This window comes from Mchenga conophoros, linkage group LG19 (assembly GCF_057382185.1).
Source record: "Mchenga conophoros isolate Kocher_MC1m ecotype Shallow Benthic linkage group LG19, M_conophoros_male_GT1.1, whole genome shotgun sequence".
Taxonomy (NCBI): Eukaryota; Metazoa; Chordata; class Actinopteri; order Cichliformes; family Cichlidae; genus Mchenga; species Mchenga conophoros.
The window spans coordinates 17,014,255-17,040,142 of NC_140544.1; the positions used below are offsets into that span (position 1 = coordinate 17,014,255).

The following is a 25,888-nucleotide window of genomic DNA, read 5'->3' on the forward strand; positions in this document are numbered from 1 at the left end:
ACAGTTGGTAATCGGGAAGTGCAGAGAAATAATAAGGAGGAAGTAAGGTTAGCTATGAAAAGAATGAAGTGTTGAAAGTGGCTAGTCTAGATGACATACCTGTGGAGGTATGGCTATATCTCTGAGTGAGGGCAGTGGACTTGTTAACCAGATGGCTGAACACAGTCTTGGATGGTGAGAGACATCTGAGTATACTGGTACAGAACAAGGGTATTGTGCAGATCTGTAGCAACTACAGAGGCATAAAGCCAATGTCTCTGTAGCTTCATACCATGAAGCTATGGGAAAGTGTTGTTAAACCTAGGTTAAGAAGAAAGGTGGTAATCAGTGAGTAGCACTATGGCTTTATGGGGAGAAAGCGCAGATGTAGAAGATCAGAAGGAGATTCACTGTGTTTCACTGGATCTAAAGAAAAGTAGGGAGCAGGTTGAAGAGACTGGATGAGGTTTGGCTGACCTAAGGTTAATCGTTGAAAAACAAATTCGGACCTATGTTTTGTTAGAATTCTAACAGGGTAAAACAACTGGCAGCAGATCGATACCAAATACTAATATTTAATCTTTCTACTGTGTTAATTAGCTTTTTAATAAAATAATTCAAAGCATTTCTATACTGTTATCGTGTCTCTACAGACTGCTCACAGTGGGTAAAATGAACAATATGTCCCCTGAAGTCGCACTGCACCGGATCTCACCTGAGCTGCGTCCCCTGCTGTGCAGTGTGGTGAGGAATGGCCGTGTGGGGCTTGATTCCACAAACTGCCTCCGTGTCACAGATCTCAAAACTGGGTGAGGACTAATCACATGTTACACAAATGATCTCTGTAAGAAAAAAGGAGCTAAATGACAAATATTGTTACAGTACTGTACAAAGGTTTTGGACCAACCCACAAGGTTTTTGCAAAGATTTTTTCGCCACTATACTTTTTTTAATATGTTGCTCATAAAATGGGAAATGGTTGCAGTGATCTATTAAAGCATCTGCAAGCATACATGGAAATACAGTCTATAAGGGGGGAAACTGTCTGTGATGTTCTAATGAGTTTGAAAGTCAATATTTGGTATGACCAGCTCTATTCTGAAATCTCTTGGGCAAGCTTTCTCGTAATTTCTGTAAGCAGTTCCCAAGAATAGTTATCTGGGCTTCTTAAAAGACATTCAAGGCTCTTCTCTGGATGTTGGCTACCTTTTGTTTTCTGTCAAGATGATCCAGCACTGCTTCAACAATGTTGAGGTCTGAGCTCTTGGGTTGCCAATCCATGACTGAGCTTTCCATTTTCCAGGTGTGCTTATCCTGCCTTGGCAGTGTGTTAAATATCATTGCCAGGATCAAATTTGGATACATTACACCATAGGACCTGTTGTCAGTAATATTCAGTTCAGCTTTTGTGTAATTTGGCATACCTCAGCATTTTCTCACTGTTTGCCTTGCTTTTGAACTTATTCTTTACAACCACCCTTCCACTGAGACCAGATACTGTTCAACTTTGGAAGATCTTCAGAAAGCTTGGAGAACTAAGTGAACATTGATTATTTCATGGGAATGCACAGGGTCCATTTTAGGCCCGGTGAGCCAAAAAGAGTGCCTAAGATTCTTTGTTTTGTGTCACAAACAGCCCCAAATCCAAAGAGATTTGCTTTACTAAAAGAAAAGTATTAAATACTGTTTTGTGGAGTTTTCACTGCAGAATAATTGTCTGCTTAACTTATACTAATGAGTTTTTAATACTAGACTTAAGATAATATGTAATTTCAGAATTGTTCTGTATTCATTTTAATTTGAGATCTGCATGTGCACATATGCACTATATTGGCAAAAGTATATTGCTTGTCTGCCTTCATACGCATATGAACTTGTGTGGCATCCCTTTCCTAATCCATAGTTTTTAATATGATTTCGACCCACCCTTTAGAGCTTCAACTCTTCTGGGAAGGCTTTCCACATGGTTTAGGAGTGTGTTTATGGGAGTTTTTGACCATTCTTCCAGAAGTATATTTGTGAGGTCAGACACTGATGTTGAATGAGATCACCTGGCTCACAGTCTCTGCTCTAATTGATGCCAAAGGTGTTCTATCAGGTTTTGGTCAGGACTGGCAGGTTGATCAAGTTCTTCCCCAACAAACTCGCATGGTTGGATCTTAACAAGGTCCCAAGTAGAGTTTCAACACGCAACAAGAAGAAATGAGAGATTTTTGCTTTTAAGGCATGTGGTCCTAAACTTTTGATTGCCTGTAAAACGGCCTGTTTCATTTTAAGTGTTGTTTTCAATAAATTGCATGCTCAAAAAAATGTTTTGTCTTCCTTCCTTTTCTTCTTGTTGCATATTGAAGCTCTACTTGGAACTTTGTTAAGATCCAACCATGCAAAATATGATTTTTGCCATTTTTCAAGTGGTCTTAAACTTTTGATCAAGACTGTGTAAAAATGTGAATAATGTATGTGTTGTTTCTATAAAGATAAAGTGTCAAAAAAATAATCAAACTCTTCCTAAACAGCAATATATTTGTTTTATCTCTATACTGATCCTAAAAAAATCCCTGATGTTAACTGATTACTTGATTTGAATGTCTGTGTTTTCATCTTCCCTCATGTTCAGATGTACATCTCTGACGCCTGGTCCCTGTTGTGATCGCTTTAAACTCCATATTCCCTATGCTGGAGAAACCCTTAAATGTAAGTAAATGATTCACAGTCATATTTGGCATTTTCAGATTAGTCACAAGAGTTCAGTCTCTGCTTCTGACAGTAAGCTGATAGGTTGTTCTTATTGTTGGGTTTTGATAAATTCATTTTAGGAAAGCAAACATTGCTTTGCCATATTAAGTCATAAAGCAGTAGCAGTGAGATAAAGAACTTGGAGTCAGCTAAGGTTCTTCAGAAGCTTGAAATCTTGCTTAATTTTTGGCCTGTGTGAAAGTGATGAACTAATAGCAAACAAAGTTTTTTTTTAAAGTAAAAAAAGTTTACTTAAAAAAAAAAAAAAGTAAAGATTATGAAGGTTTCATTACATTCCAAAAAACTGCATTTATGTCAGTACTGCTTTGTTTAGATTTTATGTTATAAAATTAATTAAAGATTGGAGGGGAAACATTTACTTTCATCCAATATGGGTCAGAGTAAGTTCAACGAGATCTGTCTTGACAATGACGCTTTAGTGTTTGCATGCAAGGTTATTATGGTCAAGTAAATTAAACAGAACTTGAAATAGCTGAAATTGTTGTGCTCATAAAAGGTTGACATAGTCATCAACAATATTCCAGTGTGCCGTAGAGCTGGATTCTTGCTCAATTGGTTCTAAGATGTGCCAAAAAACTACACCTATACCATTATATCACCACTACATGCCTGAACTGAATGCAGAATGGACGTTAAAACGTGTTTATGTAAAATTCTGACTTTACCATCTGAATGTTGCAGCAGAAAATAAGACTCATCGGACCAGGCAACATATTTCCAACCTTCTGTTGTACTATTTTGGTGCGCCTGTGTGAATTCTAGCCTCAGTTTGCTGTTCTTAGCAAAAGTGGCACCCGGTGTGGTAGGGCTGCACGATTTTGCATAAAATGAGAATCACGATTTTTTGGCTTAGAATTGAGATCACGATTCTCTCACGATTTTCTTTTCCAGTATAAATATTTATTGCACTTATTAACTGCACATCAACTTCGTAACAGTTGAAACTGAACATAAAAACAATAAATAAACATAAAACAACAAATGTCTCACGTTTTGTTGTTGCTACAAAATGTTGTACTGCTTGAAATTCCGTCTCCACCGTTGCTCGACACTGCATGTATAGAGCAGGTAGTGCAACAATAGTAGTTGCGGGACGGCACTGTGTAGCATTTGTCTAGGGTGTTGATCATTTTCCTAAATCCCTCGTTTTGCACAGTGTTGATGGGAGCCATATCTTTGGTCAGGTGATAAGTAAAAGCCTCCGTAATTTTTTTGTGCCTGCGGAAGTTCGATGGGTATAGGGAAGCGCTGTATAAGGTTCCCGTTATTGGTGTTTGGGTGGTTGACCGGGACGGATTTTCTCCTGTCACTTTCTCGTCATCCCTGAAGTGCACTCCGTTGTTTTTTCCCTGCTAATTTTAGCATCAGATGGCACAGCTTCTGTATCACGTGGTATAACTGGTGGTGGTCAGAGGGCCCGGTGGCGCCTGTGTCCGGCAGCCTCGCCTCTGTCAGTGCGCCCCAGGGCAGCTGTGGCTACAATGTAGCTTGCTATCGCCAGTGTGTGAATGTGTGTGTGAATGGGTGAATGACTGAATGTAGTGTAAAGCGCTTTGGGGTCCTATGGACTAGAAAAGCGCTATACAAATGCAGGCCATTTACCATTTACCATAAGGCTCCGCCCTTATCATTTGTTGAGCAGGAAGAGTGAGCGCTTGTTTTCATGCAGAGTACGTCCCGGATCAAAATGCAGTACAATCGTTGTCTTTTTTTTTTTTTTTAAATCGTTGGCATTTGGAAATGAGATCGCACATAAGTATGAATCGAGATCGCGATTTTTCTAACGATTAATCGTGCAGCCCTACGGTGTGGTCTTCTGCTGCTGTAGCCCATCTGGTTGAAGGTTGACAAGGTGCTCTTGTACTTATTTTGGTTGGAAGAACTGGTTATTTGAGCAGGAACCATGCCATCTTCAAACTCATTCTATGTTTGTAACTTTACCAGGTCTTCTACACCATTTCTGCATGCTTAAATGCATTGAGCTGCCGATATTTATGCTAACAAACAGGTGTACCTAATGAAGTGGCTGGTGTGTTTACTTTTTATTTTAGTCTTTGATCATAATGATTAGATTTGTCAACACAACCAGCCTGAGGAGGCATTAGTGCAGATGTTTGAGACCGGGAACTATGAGTCAGTTGCCTTCACAAATGGATGTTTGTACAGTGATTTTAAAAAAAGACAAAACACAAATTGAAAAAATATAAAAATGTAAAAGTATAGGTTGTGATTCACAGTTAAAGTTCCAATAATCCTCACAATCATCTGCTTCTGCTAAGTTACAGCACCGTAATAGTGCTCTATTTCATCAGTGACTAGCATGCAAAGTTTCCCCATTACACTTAACTGTTAATTAATAATTTGTCACTTTGTTGCTGTAACGTAAAGTTAAAGCTAAGCTAAGGCTACACCTCGGTGCCTTGCAGTCAAGCTATCTGGAGTAGTAGTAATGTCTAAGCTAACAGGAAAAACTAGCAGTCTGCTTTACAGAGGCTCTGTAACAGATGCTGCTGTCCTCCATAAAGTAAGAAGAAGAAATACAAACTATCAGCACAAATATGGAAAATAGACCAAGCTAATGGTAGCAGGGCAAGAAACAAAGAAAATTAGCAGGTGTAAACTAGCAGTTCTGCCTCTCATTAAACGTAGGAGGGTCATGAGATGCTCTGATGCTGTCACTTTAATTGCTGCTATTTGTTGATTTTAATTAAGGGCCAGGGCTCCTTATTTATTATGCATAGTGATCTGTCATGTGAAAGTGACAGATTCAGCATCTGTAGATAATGGCTTAAAAAGTCACATGAAAGCTTATAACATTGAAAAATAATTGAATAAGAACAGTGCGGTTTGTGAACACATAAAAATGCAGTGTGCAAAAGCACACATTCCAGGACAAATGCAATAATAACGTGATCAATGATCCAGATTATTTACCACTAAGATATAGAAATCAATAGGAATGAAGCAGGATAGGAATGACAGCAAATTTTATTTCTATTTCATTTTTTATTGTGGGTATTGGCCCTGAACAAGCTATAATATGTGATCCCTAAAGAAGACATCTATCGGTCATTATGACAGTTACAATGAGACAATACTAGACCTGTACTTTAACAGTGACACTCAAAACCATTACAGCAATGAACCCAGCACAAAAACAAATTAACAAAGTTGATTTTCCTGCATTTCTGTTGAGCTATTTTGGCCCTTACAAAACTAATCCAGTCACTGAATCTTACATACACCAGTCATTTAGACTTTTAGCACAATACTGACTGTATAATTACTACTCGAAAAAAAACATTTCATCAGTCGAGTGGTTGCAAGAGGGTGTCATTTGTGGAATAATTATAATTATCAGGTCTGTTCCTTGCAATCAACGTTAAAAACAAAAGGAAAAAAAATTAAATAAAAAGTGAGAGTTGTTTTGTGTACAAAATGGAGTTAGAATTAATAAACTGGATGTGAAATGGGTTGAAAGTTGCATTCATAATGTCTTAAATTCAGCAGATTAAAGTCTAATCTTGTTGATTGCATGATTTAGCCCATTTTTACTTCATTTCTTAAAACATTTAAGTGTTCTTTATACTCTAAACCACTGGCATAATTTCAATTTGCAGGCCACCATCTGTGCGCAGGTTAATATATTCAGTGTCTAGAGCAATTGGCCTGCACTTTGGAAAGAGAACATCTTCACTGGAACAGTTTTATTTAAAAGAAAAAGATGTAATTCAACCGTTATTAGAGTTGAAAGCTGCACTTTTGTCTAACAGGCAGTGAAACATCATTTAAGGCCATAACAGTGAATATGTGATATCATATCAATATCATTTTCAAAGTAACCATATCTATGCACATAAGCTAAATAAAGGTACTGTAAAACTGCTATATGCTTAGACTGCAGGGAGACTTCCCATGATTCACTCAGCATTTTTTTCAAATTTAGACTGTAAGTACAAAGCAAGGTCAAAAAACCCAGGACATCTCTTCCTTATCTGGATTCACTTGTTGGAAGATCAGCAATCAGGGCAAGCAGTCACACAAGGGTGGTTATCACTTCGACAAGTCAGCCCAGGGTTTCCCAGTGTAACTGCGAGTTATGAGCAGTGTTTGCATGAAAAAGACAGAATTGGCAGCGTATGACCAATCAAAAACATGGAGAAGTCTCTTGGCAGCAGAGCAGCAAGTTTTACAAAGAAAGAGAGAAGCAGTGAATTTTACAAAAGGAAAAAAATTTTAGAAAAATCTGGAGAGGTTAAACACATAACACCAGCTATTCAAAGCAGCAGTGTGAGACTGTGTGTTAGGAAAGGCTGCACAGTTTGTAAGCTATATTCTAATATAAAACATCCTGTAGGAATGTGTGTGCAGTTTAAGTGCCAAAGTACTAAACACTGGAAGATCTGACTATAATTGCATTTTTTTGCATTGAAAATTGAATACTAATTAATGTAATGTGTAATTACATTAAATTAATGTGTTGCTTATATATTCTAATGGCGTGCAAGATGGGTTCAGCTGCAACTCTGGCACAGCAAATTTGCCTGTACAGTAAAGCCCCATTTAATTGACTGTTGTGGTGAATTGCTTCCATATGAATAAAGCTTTTACCAGTAAAAGCTTTATTCACTTACTGATTACTTTAGGTACACCTCGCTTGTAGTGGGACAGATTCAATAAGGAGCTGGACACATTCTTTGACAGTGACAATGGCTGCAAATGCATGGTGTGAATCTCCTGTGCCACCACATTCCAAAAATAGGATTAAGTTCTGGTGACTGTGGAGGCCGTTTAAGTACAGTAATGGCAAGGAGCCATCAGAAAGATGGGTACACTATGGCCACAAGGAGATGAACAATAATACTCAGATTGTGATATTTAAGTAGCGTTCACCTGGTACTAAGAGGCCCAAACGTGTGCCAAAATCTATCCCTCACACCATTACACAACCAGCACCATCCTGAACTGTTGATTTAAGGCAGGATGGAGCCATACTGTAATGTTTACACAAATTATTTGGACCCTGCTGTTCCAATGTTGCAGCAGAAATAAAGATTCATTAGACCAGGCAAGAGTTTCTTCTACTGTCCAATTTTGTTGAGCCAATATGAATTGTTGCCTCAGTTTCCTGTTTTTAGCTGACAGGAGTGTGGTCGTCTGCTGTTGTAGACCATCTGATTCAAGGTTCGATGCATTGAGAGGTGCTCTTCTGCATACCTTGGTTGTAATGAGTGGTTATTTGAGTTACTTACTGTCACCTCAAAGCAGTCTTCCCATTCTTCTTTGAACTGTGTCATCAAGAAGGTATTTTTGCACAGAATATTTCTGCTCACTGGATATTTTTTCTCTTTTCTGAACCATCCAATATAAATCCTAGTGATGGTTGTGTGGAAAAAGCTCAGTAACATTTTGTGAAATATTCAGACGAGCCTCTTTCGCATTTAAAGTCACCTAAATGGTTTTTCGTTGCCATTCTGATGCTTATTTGCAATTCAGAATGCAATCTCAACTATGCCTGCAAGTTGTTGCCTTGATTGGCTCATTAGACATTTAAGTTGGCGAGCAGTTGAACAGATGCAACATGAAAGCTAAGTGCGTATTTTGATGTAGTGATTTTGTACATCTTGGTCTCTTATCTTGAGTATAAGCTGCTCCAGAAGAGAACTGGTCTGTACCTAAGTTATCCTGGCCCAATAGGAAGTGAACCCCCTTCATAATCCAGTAAACCCAGAGTTACCTGAAGTTACATTGGGAGATTCCAAATCCTACTCATTAGTTTCTCTTCTCTCTCAAAGTTTGCTGTTTTTCTCTTTATGCTCCTTAATTTTCCCTTCTTTTCCCTCCCATTCCTCTGATGAGAGGAAAAGGAGTCTGATGGCTGCTTCTCCCTGAGTCCGGTTCTGCCAGAGGTCTCTAACTGTTAGAAGGGAGTTTGTCCTCCTCACTATCAAGTCACTGGGGTTCTCTCTTTTAGTGATATTTAGCCCCTGTTGTGAACTGACATTATATAAAACCAAAAATCTAATTGAAATTAAAATGATGTGGAAGACTTTTAGTCAGTTTGGTTGGGCTTGCAAGTAAAATTGCCTCGTAAACATTGTGTGTCACTTTAATACACAGTGCCATAGGTGGGTTTTATAATTGCGGCTACTGAGCAGGCACTAAGACCAAAGGCAACCACAGGAATTTCTTAACTACAAAAACAAGATGGCAATTTTTCTCATGATGGTAATGAAATAACACCAATAAAACATGCTGCTATTTGTGCCACTGAGCGTTTACTGGAAGAGCCGCTCACTTCTCAATCAAATCGCCACATCACAAGCTTTCTCCCCAGAGCCCGAGGGAGAAAATCAGTCAGTGTGATAGTGATGGTAAATTCAAAACTTATTGGTGCTTGCTTGCATTGACTGTGACTGGAGCCTCCAAAGTTTTACGGGAGCCTAACAAATTAAATGCGTTGAAGTAACAGATCTTGTAAAAAAACATAGTTATCAGGATAACTTGAATATTTTTTGCATTCACATTGATCCAAATCTCTCAACAGGTTTTACAGCTGATATTCTCACCCACTTCAAAGATACAGACATAACACAAGCCAGATATGTCAGCTTGATTGGTGAAGCTGTGGCTGACGACTTATCAACTTATGAACAGATGCCTACACATTTTAGAGTTGTTTTCAAAGCATTATTAGGAGTCCCCTTATTGTGCAACTCCTAGTAATAAATAAAAGGGGTCCACATTTGTGGAAAGACTGATATTGTATTTATCAATTTGTCAAGATTTCATGTACAAAAAGTTCCGCAGTGCGCATCTTAAGTTTGATCATAGTTACTATTTTGTTCTCCTGGCAAGGCCACATTTTCTCCAGACAGAGGAAGTAGGTTTTTCTTATTTTGCATAATCTGCAAAAAAAGAACTGTTCTGGCAGAAATGGTTATGAGCTATATAAAGATGTTGCGGCTAGACTCATGGATTGTTTTGCTTTAACTTATATTTTAGTGACGTTAAAGGATTGTCTCTCGAGAAACAGAAGTTAAAAAAAAAAACATGACATATCCGCAACCCCAACAAGCCAGCAATAAAGGCACATAGTGGTACAAGATATAGACTTCTTCAAAGTTAAATAAAGTCATAGGAGGAACCTTGAACATGAATCCTTTGGCATGACAAGGTTTTCTGCATTATTCAGTTTTTAAAATGTGATTTAAAATGTCATCTTCATTTAAGCCCCAAGTATACACAAACACACCCATAATTATGCATTTGTGTTTTTATTGAACACACCCTTTAACCCTCAGATGGATGGATTACACTACTTTATTAACTGAAATAACTGGAGGTCATTTATATATTATACAGGTATGCTTTATTTTAATGCCTATGTTTGTTATACCTAGACTGTTTTGTTTGTATAGTCTAATATTCTGAAATGCTGAAATGTCATTAATTATGATTTTTAATCATTTTTATTCAGAAAAGTCAGGGTTAGCCCCGAGGCTTGTGCAGCTATATATCTTGCTATTCTAGCTCTGTTAGATGTGGTTCACTGCAAAACATGTTGTAACGAGAATCACAAGTTAAAAACATACATATATTTCAGAGGTAAAAAAAAAAGTTAAAAGCTGTAGGAGCAGCAGATTGACAAGTTCCTTGTAGAAAACATTTTTTGCAATTATCAGAAAGGCACATATATACAGCTCAGCTCTTAAATAACCCTACTCTGTTGCTTGAAAGTTTAAACAGTCCCAGTGCAGGTGGAAAAAAAACTAAATGAGCCCTTTCTTTTCCTTATTTTCTCTGATATTTATTCGGTTCCAGTGTTGGTTGCTCAAATTAAACATGTCCAAAGTTAAAGATAATCAGGTCAGAGTATATACAAGTAACCTGTGCATTAAACACTGTGTTTAAACTGTTCTAGACAGACTGTTTAGACTGTTTTCTCCGCACTCGGTTCTGTATGATGTCATAAAGATGGGGTTATTCCTTTCAGACAAACTAAGTGGCCGTGCGAATGCCCAGTATGAAATAATGATTATTTTGAACTAGGACTCATGCAAAGCTACTCTAGTGGAGTAAGGAATAAAACTGTGGGGCTAGAAATAAGCAGAAGAGGTCCCCTTTCTATGATGATTTCTGGCATAAATGTCAGATATCTGGGGATTAGTTTTCTAGCTGATGGTGGGGAGTTAACGATATCCAGAGCCAGCTAAGCAGCCTGGAACCATACTTTGCTGTCATAATGATGTTTTCATAGCGGTATGTAGTGATATGTTTAGATCATACATGTTGTTGGCTTCCTTCCCAGGTTATTTAATGTCAGCTTCGTTAGTCCACAAAACATTTTTTCACCAGAATTCCCCCAAAATGCTGTGCCATGGACCCAATTCGCCATAACAGAGTAATCACTGATTGATTGATGAAGTAACCCTCTGGTGATTATGTGCATGACTTGAAATGTATGAAAGGTTTTATTTAAACCCAAACTCCTTCTTGAACCTTCTTGAAAAATGTGTGTAAAAATGAAACTTATAGTATGAAAATGAAGGAAAAAATGACTATGTTGTGAAAAAAATACATATTTTTTGAGCGGACAGCAAAGCATTCACAAATCAGCTGAGAGACGTTATGTCACCACTGTGTCTCTGGTCTGGCTCAGTCTCCCATGAAATGCACATGCCTGATGCATGTCACTAAGGAGGCATCCAGAGGGCATCCTACTCAGATATCAGAACCACCAGTTGACTTCTTTCAGTATGGAGGAGCAGCAGCTCCTCTGTTTTGAGGTCTTCCTACATGACTGAGCTCGTCAATAGGAAGCTCCTTTTTCCTTTGATTATATCTTCAGTCATCATGTTCTTTTTTTCACTAGCCACAGTTGGCGGCCATAGGTGATGACAGGAATGTAGAGTGACCAGTATTTGCCATAGTCCAACTCGACCTTATTCTCTCATGGATGACCCCGTGTCCCCTAACACCTTCACCACTTTGTTCATTTATATTTCATTTTTGTTTGAATTGTATTTAAAGTTAAACAGAAATTAATGGAGACAGAAAGCAGCAATCTGAACAAAGAACAAGAAAACTGGCACGGGTATTCTGGCGTGGCACGCAGCTGTTATACTTTCCTGTGCTTTGGCCTCAGGAAAGAGGTTTGTCTAATCAAAGATGCAGAGCTGCAGATTGGTCTATGGATCTGCTTGGCATGGCACACTCTGTACACAGCTAATCACTATCAATATAAACCCAGCCTCTTCCACGTGACCGACATGGCTGGTACTGCTTTGTAGTTGTACACATTGTACCCTTCTGACTTCAATAAAACGTCTGTCTGAATAAGATTTGGAGAGAAGGTGCATTATGCAGTCACGTTTGAGTGAAGCTTCTTCTTGCTGTCTAAGGATGTATGAAGAAAACATCATACAAAAGCCTCTATAACCTGTGAAGTCTGCTCTTCCAAGACCTCCATTTCCCTCTGGAACCACGCCAGCAGTTTTTCTGTCAAGCTTCCAGTGGTTTGGAGCTGGTTTACGACACAACCTCTCGTTTCCTCGTTTGACTCTTCTCCACTGGAAAAATACTTCCACATGTGTGTGTTTGCCTCTTCTTGCTGTTGCTGCGTGGAACAAAAAAAAAAAAAAAGCAGAACAGGACGTCTTGCAGCACAGAAATAGAGTTGTGTAACGTAATTTAAGAACATTGTGAACCAAGCTTTGTTATGTGAGCCCTCAGTGAGGGCCATTTCCAGTGTGCGCTTATACTTTTATAATTTTATCTCAATATGTTAGTAATAATTTTAAATAAAGTTATTAAACAGAAAATGGGCGAGTACATGTATAAGACATAATGAACCCAAAGAGTTTGAATATGGTAATGTAGTTTACAGTAAATATGTGGGGTCAACCATCCAAAGCAGTGGTCAGGCCATGAGAGGTGAAGAAGAGTACAGGCAGGGTGGTGTGGACAGAGTGACAGAAGGATTGCTGCAAGACTGAAAGGGAAGCTTTACAAGACAGAAGCAAAACTTGCAGTGATGTATGGTTTGGAGTTCGTGGCAGAACACTGCAGGCGAAAGCGCATCAAATCCAATTTTTTTTGACCCTATGCGACCCATATGCGATCATGGTATGTCAGTGTGAACGGCACAAATCCGATATTTTCAAATCCGATCTGGGTCACTTTCGTATGTGGTCCTGAATCCGATACATATCTGATGTTTTAGAAAGCGACTGCTGCTTGAACGGTCATGTCGCATTAAATCCGTCTTTTACGTCAGTGACACAAGACAGACGCCAATTATCAGTGCCGGAGAAGCGCCCGAGAAGACATCGCGAATGCTTCCTGGCCATCCAGTGTAGATGTTAGGGAAACTGTTGAGAAGACAACGTGAACATTTTATTTGTACTGTATAATCTGCAGATTCTGACAGAAATCTGCAACTATCCTTTGAAGCACCGCTCCTCTCTAAAACAGCAATAAGGATAATTATTAGGTTATTTACATTATTATGTAAATAACAAAATAACTTAAAGCAAAAATTGGGAAACGTAAAATCCAAAGTCTGTATATTAAGGGCCATCAGTCAAACAATACTGTTTGGTCTGGGTCTAAACGGAGCACGTTGTGTGTGACGTCTTCTTTTGCGCATGCGGGCCGCTTTGAGGGTTCACACTAGAGCGCGTTTGCTGTCACATTTTATTTGTAGTGTGAACAAGCAGACAAAAAAATCGGATTTGATCAAAAAATCGGAATTGGGCATTAAGACCTGCAGTGTGAACGTAGCCAAAAAGACAGGAAGCTGGAAGAGATGAAGATGCTTAGAGTTTCATTTGGAGTTACCAGGAGAAACAGCAAGATTTGTATGTCAGATGGACGTCAGCTCGGGTGGAGCAAGTTTGCATGCAAAGTTAGAAATGGAGCAGGCAAAAGAAGATGAATATAACGCTATAAGTTCAGAAAAATGAAACATAATGTTTTTTACTGAAATATTTTGTTTTTCTCCCTTTTTACTTTAAGCAAAAATAATCTTTTTTTAAATCTAGAATTTATTGCTGTTGTGTGCACCTACATTTATTCTACTGGTTATATGAGTAATATTTAAAGTTTGTTTTTTTTTAAGTTCATGTGTCTAAAGGTTAATTGTATACTTGTAGGTGTTTTCTGTAGCTTCACGGTAGAATAGCAAAGCTGTGACACAATGAGTGCAGTGGGTATCTGAGGTAATCATTGTAATAGGACAGGAGTGTGCAGAGTGATTCTCTTCTTACTGTACATTTGAAAGTTGCCTTGCCTTTGCTCATTAAGAGTGGTAATCACCAAAGAACATGTATAGAAGAAGAATGCCACTCACCAAAACTGAAATACCAACTACATTAATGATGTGTTACTACACGTGCCAGAAGAGTAAACTGCTTTCAGATAGTTGCATTAAAATTATTTGAAGGCTCAAACACAAAAGCTATCCACTACAGCTGGCCATACCAACACACCTGTCAATCAAAGCTGCTATGCCCCAATTTTAAGTTTAAGGAAAATCCCATATAAATGGGTAAACTAACCATAAAGTTCAAAATAGTGTTTTGCAGCAGGCTGTGAAGATGTTTATTCTTATTTGTCCTGTAAAATTGAACATTTTAACATGAGAGTTTCTAGGGATTGGCTCATTTTTAAAGTCAGTCCCCATAGGAATTAAGGGAACTGTATATTTTAGCCTCAGGGTTGCAGGTTGCTAATCACGCACCAAAACATGTTTAATATAGAGTTATTATTACAAGTAATTGCTATTTTTAATATGGGATGTGTCATTCAGCTTGCACTGTCATTCAGCCGGTTGTCATTTACCAAAAGAAAAAAAAAAAACAACTTAAGATGATGTATTGCCTGAAGTTTTTTTTAGTGTGTGGTTTACCATATGGGGTACATGATATGGGATTTAAATTAAATATGCAATTAAAATGCATAATCTTAAAACTTTTGCTAATGTGCTGGTGTGCCAAGGTTTTTAATGGTTGCAAGGGTGCATGTGAAATGTTCTTATTTAAGGCACTTAAACTACAAGACGCTAGAGCTTAAATGCACTTTGTGTGCTTAGTGCAACTAGTAAAACCACACAACCACCACAATTTCCTGGTTTCAGTAATGCTTCAAAAATACTTTCATTTCTTAATACCAGACAGAATATAGAAGATTGATGCATTTTTTTTTCTTTTTTAATTATTTGTTTAGAGCAAGTCAACTTTGATTAAAACTGAATGGAAATGATCTTATATGTGATCAAAGCTCACTCACTTCCTTGGTAAATTGTGGCTGTTTACAACACTTACTGCAATACAAGCAAACATTTCAGATTTGTTGTAATAAAGCGAGTAATAACGCGTTCTTCTCTTTTCTTGCAGGGGATATCATTTTCAATGCACGCTATCCAGAATTGCCTCCAGATTTTATTTTTGGAGAAGATGCTGAGTTTCTCCCTGAACCCTCTGAACTACCAGTGAGTAGAATGGAAGAATGTGAAATGTTTAATAGAGGGAAAGGGTTTTTTTATATATATAATTTTCCAGTGAGTACAGTCTTTATCACCACATCTGCTCCACACCACAACATGCATTTGCTAAATCCACCTCTGATTCATTTTTATTAATTCTGCATGTCAAATATAGGACCCATTTTCTTCAAATGGTGGATGGTCACAACCTTATTGACTGAAGTGGCCAGGAGAGGTTTAGTTCATAGTACATCTAAATTTTAGAAAAGCAAACAAACACTATGCATTTTCTGTGGATCTTGAGCCTTAGCTGTTGTAGTGATTACACTTCTTATAATTGTTTTGACTTGCTGTTTATCTGTACATCTGATCATCTCTGTGAATCTGTGATTCACTGGACAGCTAGTCTGAACAAATGAAAATGTACTGTCCATGTTTATAATGTGCCCTTTTTCATAAAGAGAGTACTTCTTTTTAGATGGACAAAATGTAATTTAAAGTTTTATTAGATTCATGTGAATGCTCTTCTTCCTGGAAATTTACCTGGACATTCTTGGTATTTGTTCAGTCATGTTTTGTTTAATTGTCATTAATTTTCCTCTTTGAAAATGGTTCCAAGAAGTCATTTTTTCTTTTTTAACCATACAATGTCAACACAGAAGTATGTGGACAGCTGCAAACGGTTTTGAGCCTAGCAGGAGAACTGGTTTTCAAGGACAGATTGCATCAGCATTGTGTAGTTTCAGATGAGGTGTGGTTGTTTGTTTTGCATATTAATAAAAGCACCACAAAATTGCATCATCACTGTAAGTTCCAGTAAATCCCAAAGGATTTTGAAAGATACAAATGAATACTTGGTCAGACTTACTGTCATGGGGTAACTTTACAGAAAGAGCGCTTTACAGCACATGTATTCTTAAAGGTTTCACAATTAAACCAGAAAGTTTAAAATTTCTGTCGCCCAAACATTAAAAGATTTCTCAGAAACTAAAATACAAGCGACAAAAGCTGCTTATGTCTTCCCAAAGATCGCTGGCTTGGAGCAAAGAATGGGTAATGATGGTAAAGAATCACTGTACTGCACTAATCTGCAAAAATCCTGATAATGTTTATAAAGGCTCTATTTCCTCAGTTATGGCAATGGCAGCTGCAGTGTTTAAAGTTGTCTTGATCTGTGCTCAATCAGCCAAGTAAGGAAATCCCAAAACGTTGATTCTGTCAGCATGGTAGCATTTTCAGTGGGAGAAAAGTTTCATCACTTCTTAGGTCACTGGGATGAGTGATAAAATGTTTCTCCCACTTAAATCGCTGTGTGCAGATGAACAGAATAAAAGTATGGGTAGTGTTTAAAGTTTAAACTTTTTTAACTTTAGCTTTTTAATACTGGACCCTACTTGAGGAGCTTGAGTTACAGTTCAAAATAATATTTCATCATACTATACTGCCCTTGGTGCAGTTTCTCAATTTGTGCTCTGTCTGAAACCCATTTCCTTGCTTTTTTAATGGCATTGTCACTTAAAACCAGCTTTCTTCTCATTGGCTGTTCCTTCCAAACAGAAGTGTTGCAGCTAATTTCCCATAGAGCATACTGTACAGTCTACTCTGTATAATTAGCATACTTTTGAGTGAATGTCTGTAGTATTTTTTTCTGTAGGTTTTTTCTTTTCTGACATAAACTTATAACAGCCAACTTAGTTGTAAACAAATGAAAATGTATGTTAAACATGGCAAAAGTAGAAATTTTCATATTTACATTGTTAAGCTGATTAAACAGTTAGGAGTTCTATCTCAGCTCGATTGGTCACTGGTTTAGCATGTCATTCCTAAATTACATTGTGGAATAATTACACCAATCTAATTTCCTGTGTTTGGATAGTCTAATATTTTGTCTTTTTATGTTATTTTCTATCTAATATATATATATATATATATATATATATATATAAAGTTCTGTACAAATAAAGTTTATTATTATTAGTAATATTATTATTACCTAGCCAGGTAGAGCATGGAATGTCTACTACCAAACAGCTGTTATAGCTACAGAGCAGTTTGAGACAAGCAAATGCCTTGATATGTGGGCTGAGCTTCACAGGTGCCAGGGCATGCCGTGAAGTATTATGGTCAGTGTACTAATTTTCCACTGTGCCACTGTTATCAGAGCCCATGGCTCTGAGATGAAGAGGGTTTGTTGGATCAGGAGCGCAGTCGGGGGCATGCTCCTTGTTTACAGGGTTGTGCATTTCATCCCCCAGGGTCAAACTATTGGAGCCTAGTTTTACTGTTACTTCCTGAGGCAACTAAAGGAAAATATTAGGCCAAACGACTCGCACTGTGGCAAGATGGCAAAAGGGTGCCTCATTGTGACAACGTGCCTGAACGGCCACAGCAAATTTGGCAGCGCGGTTACATCTACACAGCTACAGATACACTCTCTGATGATTAAATTTATATCATTCTGACCCTAGGGTCTCTCGTGCACAGTAAATCACATTGTATAGTGCATGTCATCATGTTTTTGCCTGGCTAAAGCAGGGTACAATACACTAGAAAAACTTTATCATTAAACTTTTCACTGTAGTGTAGCGTTGTTCTTTCTGGGGCATTCAACAATTCAAGATCTAATTTGTACGTAACAGCAGATATCACTGTCCCAGTTTATGTATGTGACATTCAAAAATATATTTTCTGTTTAAAAATATTTAACCAACTGAGTAATCATCTCTCAATTTCAAGGCACCCATTTGGCTTTTGTGCTGCTTTATTGTTTTTAATTTAAAAATGATTACAGAACCCAGCAATAATTTGCCAAAACACACCGGATGAATTAATTTTGTTTGATCCAAACATAGGATGCAATCAACGCAATCACACCTAATACATTAAAAAAAGGTAATGGAGGAGGCCAAGGAGAAGGACCTAAAACTGGGGTGGGCAATTCCAGGCCTCGAGGACCGGTGTCCTGCAGGTTTCAGATCTCACCTTGGGTCATCACACCTGAATCACATGATTAGTTCGTTACCAGGCCTCTGGAGAACTTCAGGACATGTTGAGGAGCTAATTTAGCCATTTAAATCAGCTGTGTTGGTTCAAGGACACATCTAAAACCTGCAGGGACACCGGCCCTCAAGGCCTGGAGTTGCCCACCCCTGACCTAAAAGGAAGAAGCCAAACAGGGATCCAGTACCTACATAAGGCCCATGCTCAGCTACTGTGCAGCATCCGTTTTTTTTTTTTCTTTTCTTTTTTTTTTTTTTTTTAATGTGTTCTGAAATAAATGAATATGACTATAATTCTGTCATCTCCACAGCCTTTGGTAATTGCTACTAATCAAACCATTGACCTTGTACAATGATTCCTTTAAAAGTAATTTCTATTGGCATGTTTGCGTTGGGTTATTAGATGATGGTAAACACAACACAGACATGCCAATAGGGCTAGCTGGAAATGTGCAAACTTTTCTGTAGCTACTACTGGGTAGTTATCCATTGCTATTTTTGAAGCAGACTAGCATGGAGCTGCTAAATTCCCCTGCTTGTGTCAGAGTCTGGGAGAAGTGAGGGGAGTATTGCTCACTGTCTCATAAATCCAGCTGTGCACATAAGGGGAAGTACCTCCGCAGAGCCAGTGCTTGGCAGCCCACTGCTTGTTTATTTTCTCACTTATAGTCTTGCTGCGTTTTGCACTTCATGCTTTCATAATCCTCCTTCGTCTGTTTCTCTGCCTGAGATTCCCACTCCCTCCTTTTTCCTCTATATTTTCAGTAAGTACATCCCCCTCTCAGTGTTAAAAAACTCGATTCTGTGGAGTTCATTAATTTCCCCCTCATATCTCTTACCGTCTGGCCGTGGGAATTTAGATTGTTAAAACTGATTGTTATCTGAAAAATATTATTTTGATATATAAAACTGTGACTTATCATTAGAGTAACATATTTTTATGAAAATAAATAACTTTGCACTTATAATAAGGAGCAAAACATTTTTGTGTGACACTGTCTCTTAATATCTCTTGGTGCTTGTGAGTTCTACTTCAAGTGGACTATGTTTCTAGCCATTGTTATCCAGGGGGTAAACATTAGGCTAATTTTAGGTCCTCTGTCAGTGGCTGGTTGAATTCCTGATGTCTCAGCAACACATTGCTCTTGTTTACAGCCAGTCAAGGGTATCATTAGCTTCTCTGTTTAGGCTTGTGTTTTTCCCTGCTGTCACCAGGCCTTGAGTAGGTTTATTATCCATGTTTCTGTTTAGACAGAGAAATGTATTGTTGTTGCAAAAGAAAAGGGAGGACTAAAACATGATGCATGTGCTACACAGTAGATGATCAGTAAGGTTTGGTAATATTATATGCACGTTAGAAACTGCATAACATATTCTAAAGTCTTGAGTGAAAATGTTTCCTTTTAGACAATTAGGCTCCTACTTAACTGCGGTTTTAGCCTGATCACATCATTGTGAAAGCATGCCTAAGATAACCTATCACCACAACTTCATGTATTAAAACTTCCTTTTGGAGGTGACGATAATACATGCTTAAATCGTTGCCTGCTCTCTCGTTACTGTGAAGTGCTAGCAAGTCTCAAAATGTCCACTCACCCAAAGATGTTTTTATGGAAAAGAAATTCAACTCTTATTAAAGGCTTGTCCCATTTCGTCGAACATTTTATAATGGTCTCAATTTTAACCGTTCATCTAAAAACCTAAGGAGTAAAGTTGTATCTAAATAGATGAAATGAATGAACCATTTCAAAAGCTGCATGTACATAGAATCACCAGTGAAATCTCGTAAAAACATTCGAAAAGTTTGGTGACTTTATCCAAAAACATAATTTTGCAATCATTTTTCTTGACAGATTGTACTTCTCTTACGACTGAGGGTCAAGTCTGAGAGAAGTTTCCAACTGACCTCCTTAGAAATGCTTTTTTTTGTACAATAACATATCTATTGGACCAATATACATTTATCTTCTTAAGCTACAGACCCTTGAAGCATGAGGTTTGGGGCTTTTTAATTTGTGCTGTTTTCACCAGTGCTTATGATCCCTCATGCATTCAAAATTAGATGGGTGGATTAACTTTTCACTCTGTTAAAAACAGCAAAAAGTCACATGAAGTACTCACAAAAACTGATGGCAAAACGTCTCAAATTATTTTCTAGCCAAAACGTGTCAGTTTTATCCACATAGCAATGCTGACTTATTGCTATGGACAGCACGTTATCATTAACTTTTGTTTTAGTTTTCATCTCAACATTCAAAGAGGAGTCTCAAATTATTAACCTTGTCAATTTGGAAGCTGATCTGATATCTATAGCTTTAAGGTAACCTAAAACTTTTAAATGTTAGACTCAGATCCCCAGTGGCCGAGCAATCCATTGCAAGCAGCACTTTGAGTTCCGTTTTAACAGAAAGAGACCTCTGGCAGAGGTTAGTGACTGTTGTACTTACTTGAGGAAACTCTAGGAGCCTTGCCACCTTTAGAAGGTATAGCAAGTCAAACATGGACTACAAAGGCAGCAATAACAAAGTAATCCTCAAACCTCTGCAATTGTTAAGAAAGGCCCTTCCAAGAGTTTTAACCACAATGGATGATGAATGAAAGAGACTTTAAATATCCCTGCTGGATGATGAGAGGCCACATGTCCCACAAATAAGCCATTTATAGCCGAACAGTTCCATGAGAATATGAGAAAAGTCTGTCACAAATTTATTGAGGTTCGCTGTTATATTGTTGTTAGGGTGCAAGGGTTGACTGGAAACTACAGATGTAGGCTAAATAGCATCCAGACCATTGCTAATTGGCCACCAGGGCTGCTCCCTGCCTCAGCGTGCTTTGAAACTCTTAGTGGGTTGTTTTTTAACTGGTCAGTCATGTTAGCCCTCATACTAGTTTCATGACTCTAATTACTGTATGTCAAAGCAATGGAAAGTCATCTGCCAGTCTAATGGGTTTATTTTGGGCTCAGAGGGAGCCATTGTTCCTTTCAACATGGAGATAAATCTTAAGTCGGCCTATGATTGCCACCGCAACACTTAACCACACTGACACATTCATGACTGTTTAACCTAAAGATTTAATTGGGAAGGAGGCTTATCGGAGATTACTGATACTATGGCGAGCATGTCGAGACTGTATAACACGCCACTTTGACTTTACTATGGAGATGACTAAAACACCCTAAAATATCCTTAACTGAATTGGCTTATTTGGGTGGCCTCAATACACTGCAATATAGATATAAACAAAAGTAATACACTTGAATACAACTAACATTTAATGCAGCCAGCAATCTGGACTGAAGCTTTGTCTGACCTCCATCAAGAGGTGAAGGTTTTTTTTTATTGGAATTATGTGTATTTGTTACTAGATTTGCATATTTTGTACTTTGTATGTTCATTTTGACATATGGTCTGACAAAATAATGCCCTGTTGGTTTCTGGCTTTTCATTGGATATTAGATATTAGATTCATTGCATTAACCTGTAATCGTTTGTGATGTTTTAAGATGACTGGCCAATAATCTGCCCTCTCCCAATAATAATTATTATTACTATTATTATTGTTGTTGTTGTTCCTAAGGACCTCAGATGATTGAGATTGCTCTAAGCAATCTCAACGTTGTGAGACCAATTTGGCATTGTGTATCCTGATTCAGTTTACTTAGCGCAAAAGTCCATCTACAGTCACAATAATTGAGTCCCTTTACTGACCAAAGATGGACAAACTTAACTGCTTGATGCTTGTAAGAGATTGCACCAAAACAGGAAAGGAATGCTCTGTTATTTATATTTAGAAGCACATTTACTGCCTTTCCACAAATGCAGTGCAAGTGCCCCAAGTATTTTAAATTAATTTTTCTTAACAGAAAGTTCCATTAAAATCAACATGTCATTACTACGAATTATCATGAAAGAACATGCTATTGAATAAAGAAAATAAACTTGCAAAACCAAAGATAACTACAATTCCTTCAAAGACTAAATTCTCGTAGAAAAGCCAGCAATTCATAAGTGTGCCATAAGTAAGTGCAGTCATTTGAGAATGGGTTAGTCCTGGGGGCAATCTTCAGAGAATACTTGAATAGTTCCTAGTCTTTGTCTTGAGATGCCCATTCTCAATTTTGCGGCTCTAATTTACTGGCCTAGAGTTGGAACCGTTAACATCAGCAACTTTACAAGTGACAACAATGGAAAGTTCACCAATGATTGTCAGAAGCAGCCCAAAGATTTTGTCTGATTTTCTTCTGACTGAAATGACCTCATCTTCTTAGCAATGGTGCCTAATAATCAGTTCTCTAAGACTGGCGAGATCAGAACGAAGACTAGTTCTAAAAAAAACCCACACCAGTAAAAAAAGATCTAAACGCTGCTGTTATGGTCATGTCCACCTTAAGATTAAACATAAAAGCACTTAAAATAAATTTCTTATCAAGATTTCAAGAGAAGATCAGTTTCTGGCTTATCTGTGATAGCGGATCGTGTTTAGAGCAGGGGTGGAGAGCTCAGAGAAGTGGAGTTTGGAAAGACGTGTTAACCTAACATGGTGACAGGAATACAGCGGAATAGGTCTGCCCACGGGTTGCTGGGAAAAATGACCAGAAAGGAGGAAATGACAAAGACAGAGAGCGGAAGGGAGGGAAGGTGGAGAGCAATACCATTTTAATTCCTTACGTAGTTTATGTTGCATCATACATTTTTTCTTCCCTAATTCACCAAGTGATGGCAACACACTGGACTTCAGTGTTTGTACAAATGTTTGTATGGAATGCCCCCCCCCCCCCCCCCCCCCCACCTCCCTTTTCTGAAAAAAACAAAAGATAAGGAAAAAAACTTTAAAAGCATTGAAGCTGATTGGGTAAGAGTTTGAAGTTGTGTATTCAGTGCGCATGCTGTAGCATGTCTGGGTATGATTGTCGTGATGCTGCATTTTGCTTGTGGCTGATCTGTGATTGTGGTGCGCTGTTCTGTAATCTTGAATTCTTTACCACCCATTCCCTTCACATAATTTGTTGTACATAGTCAGCATGCACACCCACATCTAGAGTGAGTTATAGGTATTATAATAATAATATTGCAACATGAGAAGCCTTAAAAGGTTCTCTGTGTTTTGGCCCCAGAAAATATAAATCATGGTCTTCTCAGATCACTGACAGTGATTTGAATAAACAGCACAAAATGTTCCCGTTCACTCATACTGACATCAGATGGAGCAAGACAACCCACTGTGGGGCAAAAATGTTTTGGTGTGTTTCACCACTGATGGCTGCAGACAGTATTGTTAGACTCTGCATCTGTTAACCCATTCAGCTACACGAGTAATCGGCTTCCCTACTCTGTCCATTTACGACAGCAAAAGCAAATCTGAAGGTGTCATTGGCCAATGAAATAACAAAACTCTTTATCTTCTTTAACCTATTGTGATACGGGGAGTGAGCTTGCACCATGTAAGAACAGTCATCTCTAATGGTTCCTCTCTTTTTTACTCAACTAATGCTACCATTTGTTGGCCCCTGTTTCCCCCTTTCTTTGTGTGTAATAATTTCTCTGGTCTAGACTTGTCCAGTGATGCGTGCAGGTACGAAACTTTTGGGAGTTCCCCTGCATTCTGAATCTTTCCCATTCTACATATGCCTGAGAGCATGGGTTAGCCGTGATAGCCTCTCTGCACACGGCTTCAACATGTTTCCACTTAACCTTTTTGCAGTACTCTGCTGTGCGGTTCAAAGGTTGGCTCTTTCTTGTTTCTCTGGAAATCCCACATATTTTGGAACTGTTGAAGTGTAAGGATATCTCGTTTGGCTCTGTTCCCTCTAATTGGACTGGACTGTGTCACCTGTAACTGAGAAAATATTTAAAAAAAAAAAACTAAATAGGCTATTCTGGTCAGGAAATAAATATAGCTATTTAGTGTATTCATCTGTCCCCTTTGCTCCAGTTGTAATGATAGTTCAGCTAATGATAGTGCTGGTGGAAGTCTAGCTGCCTCTCAATTACCCCAGTTGAGTAAGATATTTAATTTTTGATAAACCTCATCTTGTATTCATGCAGGGCAAGAAAGACAGACGTATTGTCTGACAAACCCATACTTAAACTAATTTCTGTTGGTCTCTTTTGGTAAAACAGGTAACTCACCAGTGTATTACTGTTGTTTTCCACCCTTTTAATTTGGAGCAAGCGTTTAACTGTTTACGCTGCGGGCATTGTACAGATTCAAGAGAGATGCCTGAGTAGAATCTGGGGTTGTGGACTTGAAAGGCTGAAGGCACAAGTGTTTAAAATATTCTATATTTTTTGATTTGTCAATAAATATCGTGAAAACACCAAAGTGGACAAGTGACTCACCCAAAGACCTAAATAAAAATGGATGTAGCCACATTACACATTGATTTTTGTTTTGAAGCCTCATTGTTAGCATTTTGGTCACTGTCATGTTGATTTCTAAAGGCTAAAGGGACCGTATTTGGATTATAGGGTGTAGTGTCACCTTTATATTTTTCAATTAAAGCTTGCAAACCTGGCTAGTGTGCTACACTTATAGATACCAGATAATTATTGCTAATTAACAGGACTAATCAAATGCTCAAATTTCAGTCACCATAACTAGAGCGTAAACTCTTTTTTCTTTTTTTTTAGACAGTCTGTATTGCATACCTTTCTATTTTATAGTTAATATCACCAAAACTCTTCAAAAGGCTCGAATGGATGCATTATTTGTTTATTTTAAATAAAGTAACCAGTGTTTTTCCAGCTGGGATCGGGTCAGTACTCTGTATCAGAAAATTGCATCCCTAAAAATAGGACATTTTATGATTACATCGTATTTTTGTGCTCAGGGAAAAGTGCAGAATAGATTAGCCTTGGTTTTAATCTTTTTACTTTATTTAGTAGCAATAAGAAACATGTACACGAACGTGTAAACGTGTGTGTGCCCCCCCGGCCACCTTCCCAAAAAATTAAGACTCCTGAGAGAAGATGAGGACTTACACAATGAGGCATTGTATCAGGACAACTCCCATAAAAAATGGAGTGTGAAGCCAATCTAAGTGTTCGACTTCTCCCATCTAGGAAAAGGAAACATTCCCAGCATCACGTTACCCTCTGGTAATACTGCATGCCAAGCATTGATGAGCGCTTCCTATCTGCTGCTCCAACTCGTCCCCTGTTACTGTTTTAACAAAGAAACTCAGATGGCCCATAAAGCTACATTATGTCAACTTGTGCATAGTGTACCAACTGTTGTTCCCGCTTCCTTCCTGCTGTTGGGAATAATGGGTTCCAGCTTTTATTGGAGTTTATTATCGGCAGCGCTCACTGACAGGTCTGGGAATGCTTTTAATGTGCAGGGTATTGTTTGCAACCAGAGACTGATGAAGGAAAGGGGTGCTGGCTGTTCCTAAACACTAGCTGATGTATGAAACAAATGCCAAGACTTAGATGGGACAGCGGTCTCAGCCCTCACGGTGGATTGGTGAACCACATTAAAAGTAGTCAGAAAAGTGCTATTTCTGTCAACAAGTTGCTCTGTGTTGGACACAAACCGCACAGATCACAGTGAAGGAAAATACACTGGGCTGAGAATGCCAAGTGTCTTCAACACATGACAAGAGCAATTTAGCATGATCTTACACTTGGCACTCTCCGGGGGCGAAACAGGGTGTGAGCCCACA

General features: G+C 38.3%; 1 protein-coding gene across 1 annotated transcript in view; it reads left to right on the plus strand.

Annotated features, from left to right (window-relative positions):
- The window catches only part of babam2 (BRISC and BRCA1 A complex member 2), a 118,537-nt gene that overhangs the window by 851 nt on the left and 91,798 nt on the right, over positions 1 to 25,888 (plus strand). Inside the window, exons 2-4 of the mRNA XM_085257765.1 lie at positions 633 to 788; positions 2,597 to 2,673; positions 15,135 to 15,229. Coding sequence (XP_085113891.1) covers positions 652 to 788; positions 2,597 to 2,673; positions 15,135 to 15,229 — 309 coding nt within the window. The 5' untranslated portion in view covers positions 633 to 651. The remainder of the gene's footprint in view (positions 1 to 632; positions 789 to 2,596; positions 2,674 to 15,134; positions 15,230 to 25,888) is intronic.